The following is a 15,647-nucleotide window of genomic DNA, read 5'->3' on the forward strand; positions in this document are numbered from 1 at the left end:
TCCAGCTACTTGACGCTCACAGGCCCATTTCTTGAAAGGTACACTGTAGTAGTGCTGCGCTCAAGGCTTGTGTGCGTCTTTTGTGGAAGCAAAAAATCATGACTGGACACTGCACCCTTTTGCTTCAATTTAATGGCTTGGAGATGTAAAGTAGAGTGACAAAGTTATGCTGGCCTCTTAAACTTTAGTAAAACGTGTATTATTATTGATGAATTTGTGTATAGTGTATAGCTGCCTGTAGGGTTTAGTAGCGCTTTGAAGGCAGGGTGAACAGCTTAGAAGTGCAACCTAAAATAACCAGATTTTCTATTTTTTGCGGAAGATGGATAAGGAGGTGCAGCATGTCAGGGACTCAGGGATAGTGTTCCATTGCTTGGGGCCCAGGAAGCAGAAAGAGCGACTGGGTGTATCTTACTCTTGGGACTGTAAAAATGGATCGATCCCAGCCAGAAGCCAAGGTTCTTCAACTTGTTGGTCAGTCGGGAAAGCTCTTCCAGTGTGGCAGGGCAGTATTGGTGCCCCCAAAGCTTGGGATTCTTGCCTGATACCATAACCTCAGTCTTATCCCCAGAGAGTTGGTGTTCATCCAGGAGGAGACAAGGCGGAGGCAGGAGTTGAGATCTTCCGAAACGACTTCCTCCCTGGATGAGAGAGAGAAAATGATCTGGGTGTCATCGGCATATGAGAATGGAGTAAGACCACAGCTCTCCATCAGGTCTGCCAAAGGGCGCACATAAATGTTAAAAAGCATGGGGGTGAAGGGAGATCCCTGTGGAACATCCGAGGTGGGTGATTGTGTCCTGAACATGACATTCGTCGAGAAGGCCTGAAAAGTGCGATCTGTCAAGAAGGAGGTCGGCCAAGCAAGCGCCGTACTTGGAGACTCAGTGTCAGTCTTTTGGTAAGAATGTCATGAGGCGCAGTGTTGAAAACTACGCTGAGGTCTAGTAAGATCAGCGCGGCTGTGCCTCCCATTATCGGGAACTGTCTTATGTGTTCTGTGACTCCTAGAAAGGCTGATTTGGTGCTGTGCTCGAATCTAAATCCTGGCAAGGAGGAATGTAGGGCATCCTGGGCCATCAGAAATGAGGTGAGTTGAGTGTTTAAGTTTCCAGTATCTTGGAGAAAATGGAAAACAAAGAAATGGGTCTAAAATTGGACCAGTTAGCCGGATCCAGGTGTTTTTATTTTTAGCAAGGCAATCAATATGGCATGCTTCCATGCTTTAGGTAAATGCCCCTCGCGAAGGGAGAAGTTCAGTAGTTTTACCAGTGGATGCATAAGGTGTGAGCTCAGAGCGCTAAACTTGGCTGGGGTAGAGGATCAAATGAGGAGCCTGATTTAATTGGCTGCAGTAGGTCTCAGAAATGAGGGGAGCCCTAGGGGAGTAGAGATAGTACTCTTGCTGGTGACTGGATCGTTACTGAGAGATTTTCTTCCTTGGTAGCAGATGGAGTGGGATTGTGGTTTGGGCTCATGGTCCCAGGCTGGGTTTTGCCAGCTTTTCCTGGGGCTAGGGTAAGCCAAATATCTGTCACCTTCTTGATAAAGAAGTCCGCCAGCTCTTTGCATTGAGCTTGTGACAGTAAGGGGAAGGAGCAGTATTATTGGAGTCTGACAGATCTTGGACCACTTTGAAGTGATTTAAGGCAGTTTTATGCTTTAGATTTTTTTTTAAAGTGAAAGAAAGCTTGAGCATTTCTACAGTGTATATGGTATTGATTCCAGGCGTTTTTATACTGAAGTTTTGAATTCTTGTCATATAGCTTCCTCCAAGCCCTTTCTATCTGCTTATAGAGTTTATTTTCTTCCAGTAAGGTCTCATTAAACCAGGGGGCTCGGGGTGTAGCATGGACATAGATTTAGGTTTGGCTGGTAAAACTATATCAAGAGAGTTTCAGAGCCAATTGTTGACCATGGGTTGATCTCGAGCAACCCTCTGTACCAGTTGAGGTGAGGTATTCGACAGACACATATTGAAACCATGGATGTCTAATTTGGCTCAGTTCATGGCCATGCCTTTGGGCCCATAAGCTGCGGGAATGGCTGAAAAGTGACAGGTTATGAAGAAGGGTGCTCCAAAGTGGTCTGACTAGAGTAGTGACATGGGTGGATCCATGGTAAGAGCTGTGACTTTTGAAAAAATGGGGTCCACGAAATCACCTGCTTTATGTGTGGGGAAGGAAGCAATTAGGCTGAGATTCAGGGCTCTGAGGTCTTTTCATAACAACCTGCAGCAAGGCACCTTGCTGCGCTGCCCTGCGCTAAAGTGCAAAGGCAGGAATGCACTATATTAAAGCAATACTGTGCATTCCTGTCCTTTTTCCCAACACTGGCACAGTTCAGCAGCCTAGCGCCAATGTAGGAATCCCTTGCACCATGGTGCAAGGCTGCCTCCATTGCATGAAGGATTGTTTTTGTGCAGGAAGGGTTACCTATCCTGAGAATTCCTAAGAGACATGTTCTCATTCTATGGGCTTGTGAATGGGATTTTGGTGTAGGGCAGCTCAGCAAGCCATCTTGCTGTGCTGCCTTACAGCAATTTGAAAGGGCACGGATGCACCATATTTAAGCAATGCTGTGCATTCCTGCTCTTACTCCCTGCGCTGGCGCATTTCCGGCAGCCTAGTGCCAACGTAGGTACCCTTACACCATGTTGCAAGGGTGCCTCCATTGCATGTAGGATTGTTTTTGTTCAGAAAGGGGCACCTTTCTGCCCATAAAAAACCCTAAGAGACGTTTTCCTCTTTCCATGTGTGCTGCAGAATTCAACACACTTGGAAAGAGTTAAAAACGAGGGGAAATAAACATATTTCTCCTCATGATGTCTCACCTTGGGAGGCATAAGGATTTGACGCTTCCCCAGGTTCACAAAAAATCTGGGGCAACGTCAAATTCAATGGGTGTTGTGTGGGAAAACCTACCGCAACGCCCATGGAATACCTCCCGGGCGCAGCATAAGGTGACGCAGCGCTTTGCACTGCGCTGCCTTACTCATCATTTATGAGGCCATTCAAAAATACGCTGTGTGGCTTTACGTTGCTTCATAAATTAGATTGAGAGCCCTGTGTCATGCTTATACCACTTTACATGGTGCAAAAGTGATGCATGGCTCTCATAAATAAGCCTCAAATGTGTGCTGCTAAATGCAACACACATGGAAAGAGGAAAAAGCGAAGAGAAATAAATATTTCTCCCAGTTACTCCTCACCTCGGGAGGTGCACGGATTTGGGGCTTCCCCAGATTTACACGATTTTGTAAATCTAAGGCAGCGTCCAACTCCATGAGTGTTGTGCTGAGAAACCCACTGGAACGCCAATGGAATGCCCCCCAGGCGCAGAGAAGGGCGGCGCAGCGATTTGCACTCCGTTGCCTTACTGATGATGTATGAGGGCACTCAAAGGCATGCAGGGTGGCTTTGCGTGGCTTCATAAATCAGATTAAAAGCCCTGAGTCACTTTATGTGGTGCAAAAGTGACACAGGGCTCTCATAAATAAGCACTTTAGTTTGCAGATGACATCTTCAAGATGTATATTTAGGTCTCCAAGTATGGTAAACATGTATCACTTCCAAAGCTGGAAAGTACCATTATCCAGTAGGAAACTCGCTGGCTGTGCTAGTTGAACTCATGTTTCTGTTCAGACAACTTAGTTGGCAAACATAACAAATGTAGAAGTGCTCAACCCAATGAAATGACATTTTCATTACTTTATGGCTTCGGCCAGTTTTGTTTCGTTGTTCAAAATTCTTTAGTAGCTAACTCCACTGCAGCTTCCACAAGTTGTACCAGCAAAGCCACTTCATCTTGTGAACCATGGTCATAGAATCACATCATACTCGATTGTGAAGATCTCATTATGTAGTGTGGGTCTTCTGATAAACCATACAGAAAAGGGGCTGGCATCCTCCTTATGTAGGGCTTCTTTGGTGCTGTGCTGTTAAAGCACATAGGAAGAAAACTATTAAAACATCACCGAGAAACTTAGATCTTGTGTTAAAAATTATGCTAATCACCTTTGATCTCTTTTAGCACTTACTCCCTTGTGGAGCTGATGGGATGTGAGAAGTAAATTAAATGTCTTCTTTATTTAATGCTTCTATTATTTCAGCCAATGGCGTTACTCTGAATCCTACTTCCTCACTTTAATTCATGACAGTTGTAGCCTCCCTGCCTCCCCCAGACACCAATCCCACGAAAAACCATCCAATAAAAAGTGCCTCTCCATCTTACCTCCTTTAAAGTAAACAAGCTCACAACCAACCCACTGGTCAGTTGTTCTGTACTATTGTATGAATTAAAGTGAGGGAGTAGGACTCGGAGTAATTCCACTACCGGAAGTAATAGAAGTATTGGGCCTCATTTATGAAAAGTGGCGCATCGCTTCGTGAAAACAGCGGTGCGTCACTTTTCCCTGCACCCTCCTTGCGAGACCAATGATGCGTCATATTTACAGTATGACGCATTATGGCGCAAGGAGTTACAGATACGTCAGTATTTCTGACGTGTCTGTATGGCGCAAAAGTGACGCATTGCTGGAGTGTTTCACAAAATTGACACGAATGTCTGACTAAATATCGAAATCAAAAATATCGACATACAAAAATATCGGGACAAAAATATCGAAGTCAAAAATATCGGAATCTTATCCCTAACAAGGTAAGTGCAAAAATATCGAAAAAATAATATCGTAGTACAAAAATATCGAAATTAAAAATATCGTTTTTTTAAATGTATTAATAATAATGTTAAAATAATTATAAAATACATATAATGTTACAAATATTAAATACAAATATTAAAACATAATTAAAAAATTAAAACTAATACATATACATTTAAAATAAATTAAAAACGTAATAATTTAATGTAATTTTATATTTTGTAATTTCATTTAATTGATTTAATTTAAATTTATTTAATTTTTACCCTGTACGACTGTACCCCAAAAACCCAAAACTGACCCAGAACCCTAAAAATACCCCTTTACCCATGAACTGAAAACTGACCCTGAACCCTAAAAATACCCCTTTACCCAAAAACTGAAAACTGACCCTGAACCCTAAAAATACCCCTTTACCCAAAAACTGAAAACTGACCCTGAACCCTAAAAATACCCCTTTACCCAAAAACTGAAAACTGACCCTGAACCCTAAAAATACCCCTTTACCCATGAACTGAAAACTGACCCTGAACCCTAAAAATACCCCTTTACCCAAAAACTGAAAACTGACCCTGAACCCTAAAAATACCCCTTTACCCAAAAACTGAAAACTGACCCTGAACCCTAAAAATACCCCTTTACCCAAAAACTGAAAACTGACCCTGAACCCTAAAAATACCCCTTTACCCATGAACTGAAAACTGACCCTGAACCCTAAAAATACCCCTTTACCCATGAACTGAAAACTGACCCTGAACCCTAAAAATACCCCTGTACCCATGAACTGAAAACTGACCCTGAACCCTAAAAATACCCCTGTACCCCAAATTAATTAATATTATTTAATTACCAATTAATTATTAATTAACAATAACAATAAAGTAAATATATTAGCACATTTGCTGTAATTAATTTAATTTAAAAATTAATATTATTTTGCACAATTAATTAATTAAGAATAACAATAAATTATATATAAAAATTACTATAATTAATTTAATTAAATAATTAATAATAATTAATTACCAACTAATTATTCATTATAAATATGAAAAAAATTATAATAATTAAGTAATTAATAGAAATTAATTACCAATTAATTATTAATTAAAATATGTACAAACATATATCAATTAATTAATTATTATTAAATTACTTCCCTCCCTATTCCCCTATAAACCCATAACCCGCTACAGAACATATTTATCAATTAATAAATTAATTAAAAATAATTTAAAATTAATTCTCAATTAATTAATTAATAATTCCTAATAATTAATAATTAATTTAATATAATTAAATTACTTCCCACCCTATTCCCCTATAAACCCACAACCCGCTACAGTAGTAAAAGACAATATTTAATAAAATAACATTAAAAATAAATAATAAAACATAATAAATACAATATAATATACACTAAATTTATTTAAAAATTGATATTAGTAACATCAAAGTTATTAATTTCGATATTATTAACATCGATATTTACAACTTCGATATTACTGATATCATACCAATATCGATATTTAGACTGTCGATATTACTTACCTTCGATATTTTTGTATATCGATATTTAAACTTCGATATTTTTGCATATCGATATTTAAAAATCGATATTTTGTCTGTGTACCATTGACACAACTCCTGCAATGTGTCCTTTCACTTGGGGCAAGCCCCATGTGAAAGGGCCTGCGTCAGTCTTACGCCTGCTGTGAGGCAGGCGTAAGAAATTGACGCATTTGTGTCCTAGAAGTGGCGCAGTGAAATTTTATAGATTTCACTGCGTCACTTCTATGACCCTGTCTTGCGTCAGAATGCCCTCCCCCCTGCATACATTATACCTGGCGTAGGTATAATGTAGAGCAGGGGTTTACAAAGTGACGCATCTACCTAGATGCGTCACTTTGTAAATATGGTGCAACAAGACACATTTTTTGCGCTGCTGGTGCGTCACAAAAAGTGACACACCGGCGTCATAAAAGTGACGCACAGCCTCATAAATGAGGCCCTTTATATTTACGTCCCTCCCTCACTTGTATTCATCGCAATTGAGAGGTAACAAGGAAATCACACAGAAAACTGACAGTGGCAAAGAAAAGAACCTGTGTTTTTTAAACAGAACACAAACTATCCCTTATTAAATCATTCTGTAACCAAACACATAATTTACGCAAGAAATGTCCAAAAGCATATAATGCTTCTTAAAAGTAGAAGGGTCAGACCATGTGGCTGTCCAACAAATTTCAACAATTGAAGCCCCTTGCAATTTTGACACAGTGGAAGACATGATGCTCGTAGACCTGCCCTGGACCTCTTCAGACAGAACCACCCCTTCTACCTCGTATGCCTTAAACAATCTGATCCACCTTCTCTAAATTGAAACTGTAGACTTCTCGCCTTTCCTCACAGGACCAAAATTCACAAACAAGGCTCCTGTCCAAAAGGCTGAGCTCTTTCCAGATAGTTGAGGCGAGTCCTCCTAACAGCTAAAGTATGCAATCTCCTTTTCTCATCTGAGGAGGGAGAAGGAAAAGATTCCCGGAGAATAAGCTCCTGCTGCTTGTGAAAGGAGGAATTGACTTTTGGAACAAAAAGGAACTGGAACCAAAAGCACCCTGTCCTGAAATATTCTACAGAAGGGGAACTTGCAAAACAAAGCCTCTAACTCCCCCAACCTTCTTGCTGACGTTATCACAACCAGAAAAAAGTTTTAAGAGTCGGACTGAACATCAGTAAGAGCTAAAGGCTCAAAAGTCATCTTAGTGAGAGCCCCGCAGCACTAGTTTCAAATCCATGGAAGGAAATGACTGTAATGAGCTGGGGCCTGTATTTGCTAAGCCTTTTAAATGCCAAGAAACTAGACCTCCATCATTTGTCAGATTTCGCCAAGAATCTCTAAAAGCCCTGATAGCCTCCCATTGGACTCTCGGTGTAGCAAAAGTCAATCCTAGCTTCAACCGTCCTGCAAGAATTCCAAAGTCAACATTAAACTAGCAGAGTTAGGATCCAACCCGCTCTTCTCACACCACGAGAAAAGGGCTTCCAATGTTTACTATAGGAATGCAACGTGCACAGCTGTCTTGAAGCCTGGAGGGTATCCACTAAACTCGTCGAGACTCTTTGACCCCTCAACCCCCTCCTCTCAACCTCAAAGTTGTCATGTGAAGCTTCCTTAGGGTTTTCTGTCTGAGGACTCGAAACTCGAGAAGAGAAGGAAGAAGAGGCCGGGTCCACTCCTGGGACACTCTCATAGCAAGCAATAGAGGAAACCAATTGGCTCTCAGCTACCGAGGAGCAACCAGCAACCACGTGAGCCCGCTCCCTTCTCACCCTCAATAGAAATGATGGAAGAGCATTCCCATTGACCATTGAAATGACATGGCACGTATTGCCCAAGCCCAGGCATCCCTGTGCCTTAAACAAAACTGATGTACTTTGGCATTGGTTCCTGATGCAAGCAGATTCAGCACTGAGATACCCCAAAACTGCACCTATTGATGGAACACTGAGGAAGGAGAGAAAGATTCAGCAACAATGAAAGTTCCCTGCTGAGAACATCCGCTGTCAGATTGGATGTCCCGTGATTATGGACAGCTGTCAAGGAAATGAGAAAGTTCTCTGCCCAACAGAACATCATGCGAGTAATCATGTTCAGTGCCCTTGATCTGGTGTCTCCCTGTTTATTTATATAAGTGTATGATGTGGCATTGTCTGTCTGGATCAACACAGCTTTCCCTTTGATCCGGGACTTGAAAAACAGGAGAGCCGAAAGCACGACCTCTAGCTCCCTCTAGTTCACAGATATTCGTTGGACTCCGCTAGCGACCAGAAGCTGTGTACTTGATGAGAGTCCAAGCATGTCCCCCATCCTGATAGACTGGCATCCATCATGAATATCAATGGAGCTGGAAGATCCGGAGTATCCCCAGCCTTGAGATTGGGAGTGGTCAACCACCGTGCTAGTTCGTCCTTCATTCTCTGGGATAGACAAATACTTACAGAGAGATCCTGAGAGCCTGGATTCCAATACTCCAGAATCCAAGAACCCAACTTGTGTAGGTGAAACCTCACCCAGGGAACCATAAAAATCGATGCAGCCTGATCTCCCTGAACTCTTATCTACGTAGAAACCCTTGGCGATTGCTGAGCACTTAAATACAAAATGTGATCCTGAATTTTGAGAATTTGGCAAGACGGTGATCAAACCTTTCTGTCTCTGGTCTGAGAACGTGCAACTATAAAGACCAAATCCTGGGCTTGCTCTAAATTGGACTGGCCCCAATTAAAGAGAAACTCATGATTTTGGAGCACCTCTAACACTCTGGTTGTATGTGACACCAAGAACTTTTCTGAAGGGACTTACACCAACCAATTAACCAGATTCAGGTGGACAAAATTCCTTCAGCATGAAGGATAGCGGCCAGAGTACCAGAACATTGGTGAACCCTCTCAAGGGGACTTGAGGCCAAATGAAAGGACTCGAAACTGATAATGGTGATTTTCTACTGCAAAGTGGAGGTACTTTTGATGAGACTACATGATAGGAACATGCAAAAAGGTGTGCTCCAAGTCTATTGATGCCAACCAATCTCCTGTATTATCAGAGGCATTATTGACTGCACGCTCACCGTCTGAAAATGGATTGATTTTATACAGGGGTTGACCCATTTTAAATCTAGTACAGGCCTGAACACCCCTGGCATCTTATGCACCAGAAAAAGGACGTAGAACGCTCCCATCCCTCTCCCAATAGAGACTCAACCTCCTCCAGAAAAGCAAAACGATTGGAACCCAGTGTTGACAGACAAGTGACCTTTATTGCAGTAGCTGTATGACACTCCAGATACTCTATTGCATGACCTTTGTCAATGATATCTAGAACCCATGTGTCTGAAACAACCTTTCTCCAATTTTCCCAAAAATTTTGAATTCTTCCTCCCACTGGCTCCAGCATGGATGAACAGTACTAGTCAGGATCTCTTTTTGGGTGGGGATTTCTTACCCACCTCTTTCTTATGAGAAAACGACCTTGGCTGATGTTTACATCTCCGGAAGGTAGATGACTTGTACACCTTTTCGTGGAAATGCTGAGACCCATTTGTCCCAAAGCGTCTTGGATCCAGATCGCCCCTTTATAAGAGAGGTCATGTTTGTATTCGTTAAATGCCTTAAAACCATAGATTCCAATGTTCACCAAACAGCATTTTACCTTGAAAAGGTAGCTTTATAAGCACAGCCTTGTCACCCATCTCCGCCTTCCATTCCCTCACCCATAAACTCTTCCGGAGGTTATCATAGCTCTCATTGACATCGCTGTCATCTTGATCACTTGGAAAGAAATGTCAACTAGCAATCCCCCCTGCTTTTCCATACCTGCTAGCATGTCCGAACACCCAAGCTTCTCTTGTATGGCTACTACCAGTTTGTCAAAGTCCTTGATTACTGACTGGGCTGTATAAGAGGCATACATGCTAGCTTTCAGGCCCAGATTACCTGCAGAGAAAGAATGCGTTCTTCAGACACAAGTTGAACTTTTTATCAGAGGTATCAGAAGAGTCCCAGTTCTCCGGATTAATTGAATTCCTCCAATTAGGTGGATAACATGGCATCCACTTTAATGTTATAAGGAAGAACGTCCACATCCTCAAGCAGATAAAACTTTTGTAGGAAGCAAGGAACCACCATTTTATCCAAATAATTCCATTCCTCCATAACCAGAACCTTAATGGATCCATTGAAGGGCATAGCTGTTGCACATGGTTTGGCATACTGGGGAAAAAGTACCTCTCCACCTTCATCCACATGAAAAGGAGGGAAACCCAAATTGTCCTGAACGTGGGACAAAATGTCCCACATGTCTCGCTTCTAAGGTATTTTCTGGATGAAGATGAGAGCTTATCAGAATCTGACTCTGAAGATTCCATCTCCTTCCTCACATAATTGAAACTGTGACTGCACTTAGTGGAAGCCAAAGCCCTTGAAATTGCAGCCTCAATCATGTCCTGCGCCTCTAATTGCGACAGGAGAGGCGGTAACTGAATCCACTCTTCCAGAACTAGACATGCGAGACGGGGTAAGACCCTCCCCGTCTGAGGAGGAGGAATAAAAGACGTTTCCTCTTAGCAGCCTTATTCCCTCACATCTTACCAGATCAAAGCGCATTCCAAATCTGAAAAGAAGAAACCATCCAACTTCCCTGAAATACCAACATAGAGAATAAGAGACATCCAATAGAATGCCCCTAAAAATTCTCAAATTTGACTGGCTCATTTCAAGCACTGCAAAAAAATTAAAACGGTGTCCCACCAAGATCTTATCATCTTTATAACGCCATCCACAGGACAACCCTACTCTCCCTTTCCGCATAGCAGCCAGTGTGATCCACAAAAGGTTGCAGAGTCCCCCTGACCTGTAAAACCTTGCCCATACCGCAAAGGACCAGCCTGTCACTGTCGACACGTCCTCTGCTGAGCCGCTGTTTCAAGACCCATAGTGACCATCTGGCTCAGCGCAGCTCCAAATCTCCTCCAAAAGCGCAGAAAACATAGGAAAAATCCCTGAAGTAAAATTGTCTACTCTACATTCAAAAGATAACTGCACTTTTTTGGTCAACACGGCCACACCAATGTCAACAAATGGTATCTACAATGGGAGACAAAAAGACAGGAGGTATGACAGGGTTAGGGGGTTTTTACTGGGTGGTTCTTCTTGGGGTTGGTGTCTTGGGGAGGCAGGGAGGCCTCAAATGTTATAAATTAATGCACGGGAGGGACCGAAGACCAGTATCCATTACTTACCAAAAAACTCAAAGGTGAGGCGGAGTATAAATTGAGTGGAACGGAGTTCTTCCGCTACGCCCAGCTGCAACACGCAATAGCCGCCGCCAGACCGGAAGAGGGTGACATCCCCGAGAGCTCGCCTTTGGAGGACAGGGTGCTGGACGGGCATATGCCGGATAGCGCCATCTCTCTGTCCTACAAAAAGCTGATAAACGTTCAGGTGGACCTCCTCCAGCGCTTGCGGGAGCAGTGGGTGGCCGATGGGCTGGAACTGGACGATGAGGACTGGCAGAGTGCTGTGTCCTCCCCTAAGGAGGTAGCCATTTCCTCACGTCTGAGGCTGGTCCAGTTTAAAATCCTTCACCGAGTGTATGTCACCGGCCCCAGGCTTGTGCATATGGGCTTCTCGCCGGATGGCCTTTGTCGTCGTGGCTGCGGAGCCCTTGCCACCTTTCTGCATATATTGTGGGAGTGTCCCGTTATTGCCCCTTACTGGGAGAGGGTCCATAGAGTGATGCGGGAGGTGACTGGAGTGGAGTTAACTGCGGAGGCGCGTAGGTGCCTCCTAAATGTTTGGGAGCCTAATGACTATGATGCGGCGCAGACCCGATGGGCTACACTGGGCAATATGGTCGCTAAACGGGACATAGCACAGAGATGGGGTTCGAACGTGGCCCCCCTGGTGGTACAATGGAAGGCCAACATGGACTGGTGTATGTTGCGTGAAAAAACTGTATATACTGCCAGGGGGCGGCCTCAGACATGGAACAAGGTATGGGGAGCCTGGAACGCCTACAGAGGGGATTTGTGCCTACCACCTGCACCGCTGCCACGGGATGAACGCTTGTCGCCATAGACGTTGACAACAGCTATGTTACTCTTGTTCTGATTCTCCTGTTCTTCCTCCCCCCCCCCGCTTTTTGCTACATTCTGCCTCAGTTCTTTCTACAACTTCTCTAGCCTCTGCCGCCTCCTACCGACTCATGGTCTTTTTTCTTCCATTGCCTTTTCCGCGCCCTCGGGCGCTTTCGTTTATGTTTCTGTGTGTAAAAAATAAAAAACAACCTGCATTGTTCTGACATGACTCGCTTGGCACTATGACCGTTCTGCTACTTTGCTGCCTTGCCTCCGGGATGTTAGGCTGAATAGCTGTGTGCTTTCTTACAATAAAGGTTTTAAAAATTTAAAAAAAAAAAAAAAAAAACTCAAAGGTGCAAAAACTAACCCATTGCTCAGTTCTAATGTTACTTACTCCAGTGTGTTTTGTACTTTTTTTTATCTTGTTAATTAGAGAGACCAACCAGAAGGACATTTAGACTTGGGAATTCTCAATAAGGCGGGGACTGGACCTGGATGAGTGTCACTGGATATTAGGACAGAAACTGGTAAAGGGTGACTTTGACAGGACAGAGACCAGTCATGGCCCCGAAAACCATTCAAGGAGATTTGAAATAGAGGGAAAGGACACTGGATCCACGAGCTTGCAATTATAATTTATTAGGAAAATAAGAAACAAGTTTAAAAAGCATTTGAGTCTATAAAAACTTGAAATATGTGAAAAGTATAAAATACACTGAAGGTCGTTAAAGCGTGTGTCTGTGTGTGTGTGTGTGTGTGTGTGTGTGTGTGTGTGTGTGTGTGTACGTACATGTGTACCTGCACACAAGCCCATGTACAAATGTAAGTGTTGCATGTACTGTATCTGGTAACGTACAATAAATTAGTGTATGCCATCAAGGGCCAGGTAGAGTATCTGAGGCACAGGCTGACCGTCAGCTCATTCAACACACTCTTTGTTATAATGTACTCTGACCCCGTTGACACTTGAAGGCACCCATTGCAAGCTTTGCATCTCATTTTTCCACCTCCCCATTTCAACCTTTGTATTTCATCTTTCCACCTCCTCGTTGCAGACTTTGCATCTCAGCTTTCCACCTCCACCCTGCAGCCCTTGCATCTCATCTTTCCAGGTGCAGCCCAGAGTCCATTTCCCTTTAGAATCCAGGTCCACATATCAGGCTTCAAGAGGTCAAAAGGCGATCTGAGGTGAACAGACCCCTGACGCTGTCTACCTGTCAAGGACTCTACAACAAAACAAGTCCCACAATAGCAATCAGCATAAGGATGCCGGCGAGTATGCAAATGCTGATGAAGACCACATCGCTGGTGTCCTGACCCTTCCATTCGGAACCATCCATGGCTTCCGCGTCCTTCGAGGCAGTCGCCAAGTTCTCTCCATACTGGTCTAGCTTGAACGGTTCAAATCCTGATAGGATGTTGACCAAAGCTTCCTTCTTCTTAGGTTCACACTGCAGCTCATACTCATGAATGTCTTCCTGGCCCCCTGAAGAGAAGTCGATGTAGAGAATGCTCACGATCATGGTAGTGTTGTTCCTTTTCTAGAAAACAGAGAAGAATGCCATCAGAAAAAATATATATGAGCTCTTTGCTACCTCCTTAAGAGGAGTGGGTCATTTCCCTAAAATGGTAGAGTAAGCAAACAAGGCATTGATTCGCTCCATGATATCACAGGAAATGACACCACACCACCTTTAACCCGATGGTAGGACACTCTGTCTCATTTATTAAACGCCTAGGGGGATACCACATTAATCACATTAAGGCGATTGGTAACAGTCACAGATAGCTACTGATACTGAAACAGAATAACTATCTGCTTTGGAGCTGATTTGTAGGAGAGGGGTTCCAGAGCCACTACCAGAAATGTGTGTGTGTGCGCGTGTGAGTGTGTGTCTGTGTGTGTGCGTGTGTGTGTGTGTGTGTGTGTGCGCGTGTGTTTGCGCGAGCCCTCCACATTGCTCTAACACGCTACCTGATGGTGGTGGAAGGATGATGCTGCTGAAGTTGCTGTTGAGGTGGGTGCTCATTTTAGGGTCTCCAGTGTGCCACGATTTTTATTGGCACCTACACTATACAAGACTGTCAGGTAAGCATGGAGGTCTTTTGCAGAGACTTCTGATGCAGACGTTCATGACGTCTGGTAGAAAATCCCAGCATGCCAGGGCTTCTTGTCATGTGGGTAATCAGAGGGTAGCTCTACTTTGCCATGCAGGCACGGTGGAATTGCGTTTAGTGATGGCTTCGAACAAGATGGCTCTCACCTCAGCAGTGGAAGTCACCTTGGGTGGAAAACACCAGCTCTTGAGGTGGCCATTTTTAAATACAGTGAACCTTCCTGCTCCACAGTGGTGTTAGATGGTCAGTGAGGGTTGAACTAATCTCATTAAATCATGAAATGTCCGAATCGGACAGTATATATGAAAGGATATTACGATTATGGAAGTTAGCCACATTTTAGACTGACTCCCACATCCGAATGGTGTCAGGTTACAATCTGCCCTTCAGAATGCCTTAATACCAGCCCCCATTCAACCAATAAACTTTAAACCTTTACAGAGTTGAATGGGGGAAGGTCTTTACCCCACGATCAAGACTTTTTAAAAAAAAATTGGGCATAATATTCCAATCAACAGCAGAACATTCAAAGCATATCGTCTAAGAAGCAGTACTTATTAAATATTCCACTGCATTTAAGTATGGCAGAATACTCAGGAGTATTATTTATCTGTAGCAGCAAATAATATACGTATATGTAAGACAACTGCGTGCTGCTACCACAGGGCTTCTTTCAAGGGTGTACGTACTGAATTCCTATCAGCATGAATAGGGGCCAATTCCAAGCCCACTGGCGAGCCCAATTGTGGCCGAAAAAAGGATTAAAAAATGGGTCGGTATTTCGGAGTACATATCCACCCTGAAAACGCTGATGAGAGAATGCACAGAAAATGGACCAGAATGTGAGAACATGTGTAAAACAGTACAGTGGCATCCCTTTCCCCGTGCCTCGCCATTATAGATGTTAAAACGTGGAATGGTAAAATAAAGATGTGTTAATACTGCACCTAATTACAAAGCAACAGATGTTCCCCATATCCAAGCCTTGTAGGAGTGGCGCTCTAAAATCTGTAAGATTTCAGTGGACCACTTCTAGGACATGCCTGCCTCCCAGCAGGCGTAAGGGTGACACAGAGCTATATTTATGGGTCTATGACGTTACAACGCAGGCTATTACAACGCCTGCTGTTACAACGCGGTTTTTACATCGCATACCATTACAACGCATAGTGCTTTTAGGCGCTGGATAGTGAAATATTTAATTTACTATTCCAACTCCAGTCCCC

At 43.3% G+C, this 15,647-nt stretch overlaps 1 protein-coding gene across 1 annotated transcript in view; it reads right to left on the reverse strand.

Moving 5' to 3' along the window:
• Window positions 1-12,989: 12,989 nt before the first annotated feature.
• The window catches only part of CDCP2 (CUB domain containing protein 2), a 304,534-nt gene continuing 301,876 nt past the window's right edge, over window positions 12,990-15,647 (reverse strand). Inside the window, exon 6 of the mRNA XM_086936204.1 lies at window positions 12,990-13,844. Coding sequence (XP_086792330.1) covers window positions 13,530-13,844 — 315 coding nt within the window. The 3' untranslated portion in view covers window positions 12,990-13,529. The remainder of the gene's footprint in view (window positions 13,845-15,647) is intronic.

This window comes from Lissotriton vulgaris, chromosome 1_1 (genome assembly GCF_964263255.1).
Source record: "Lissotriton vulgaris chromosome 1_1, aLisVul1.2, whole genome shotgun sequence".
Lineage (NCBI taxonomy): Eukaryota > Metazoa > Chordata > Amphibia > Caudata > Salamandridae > Lissotriton > Lissotriton vulgaris.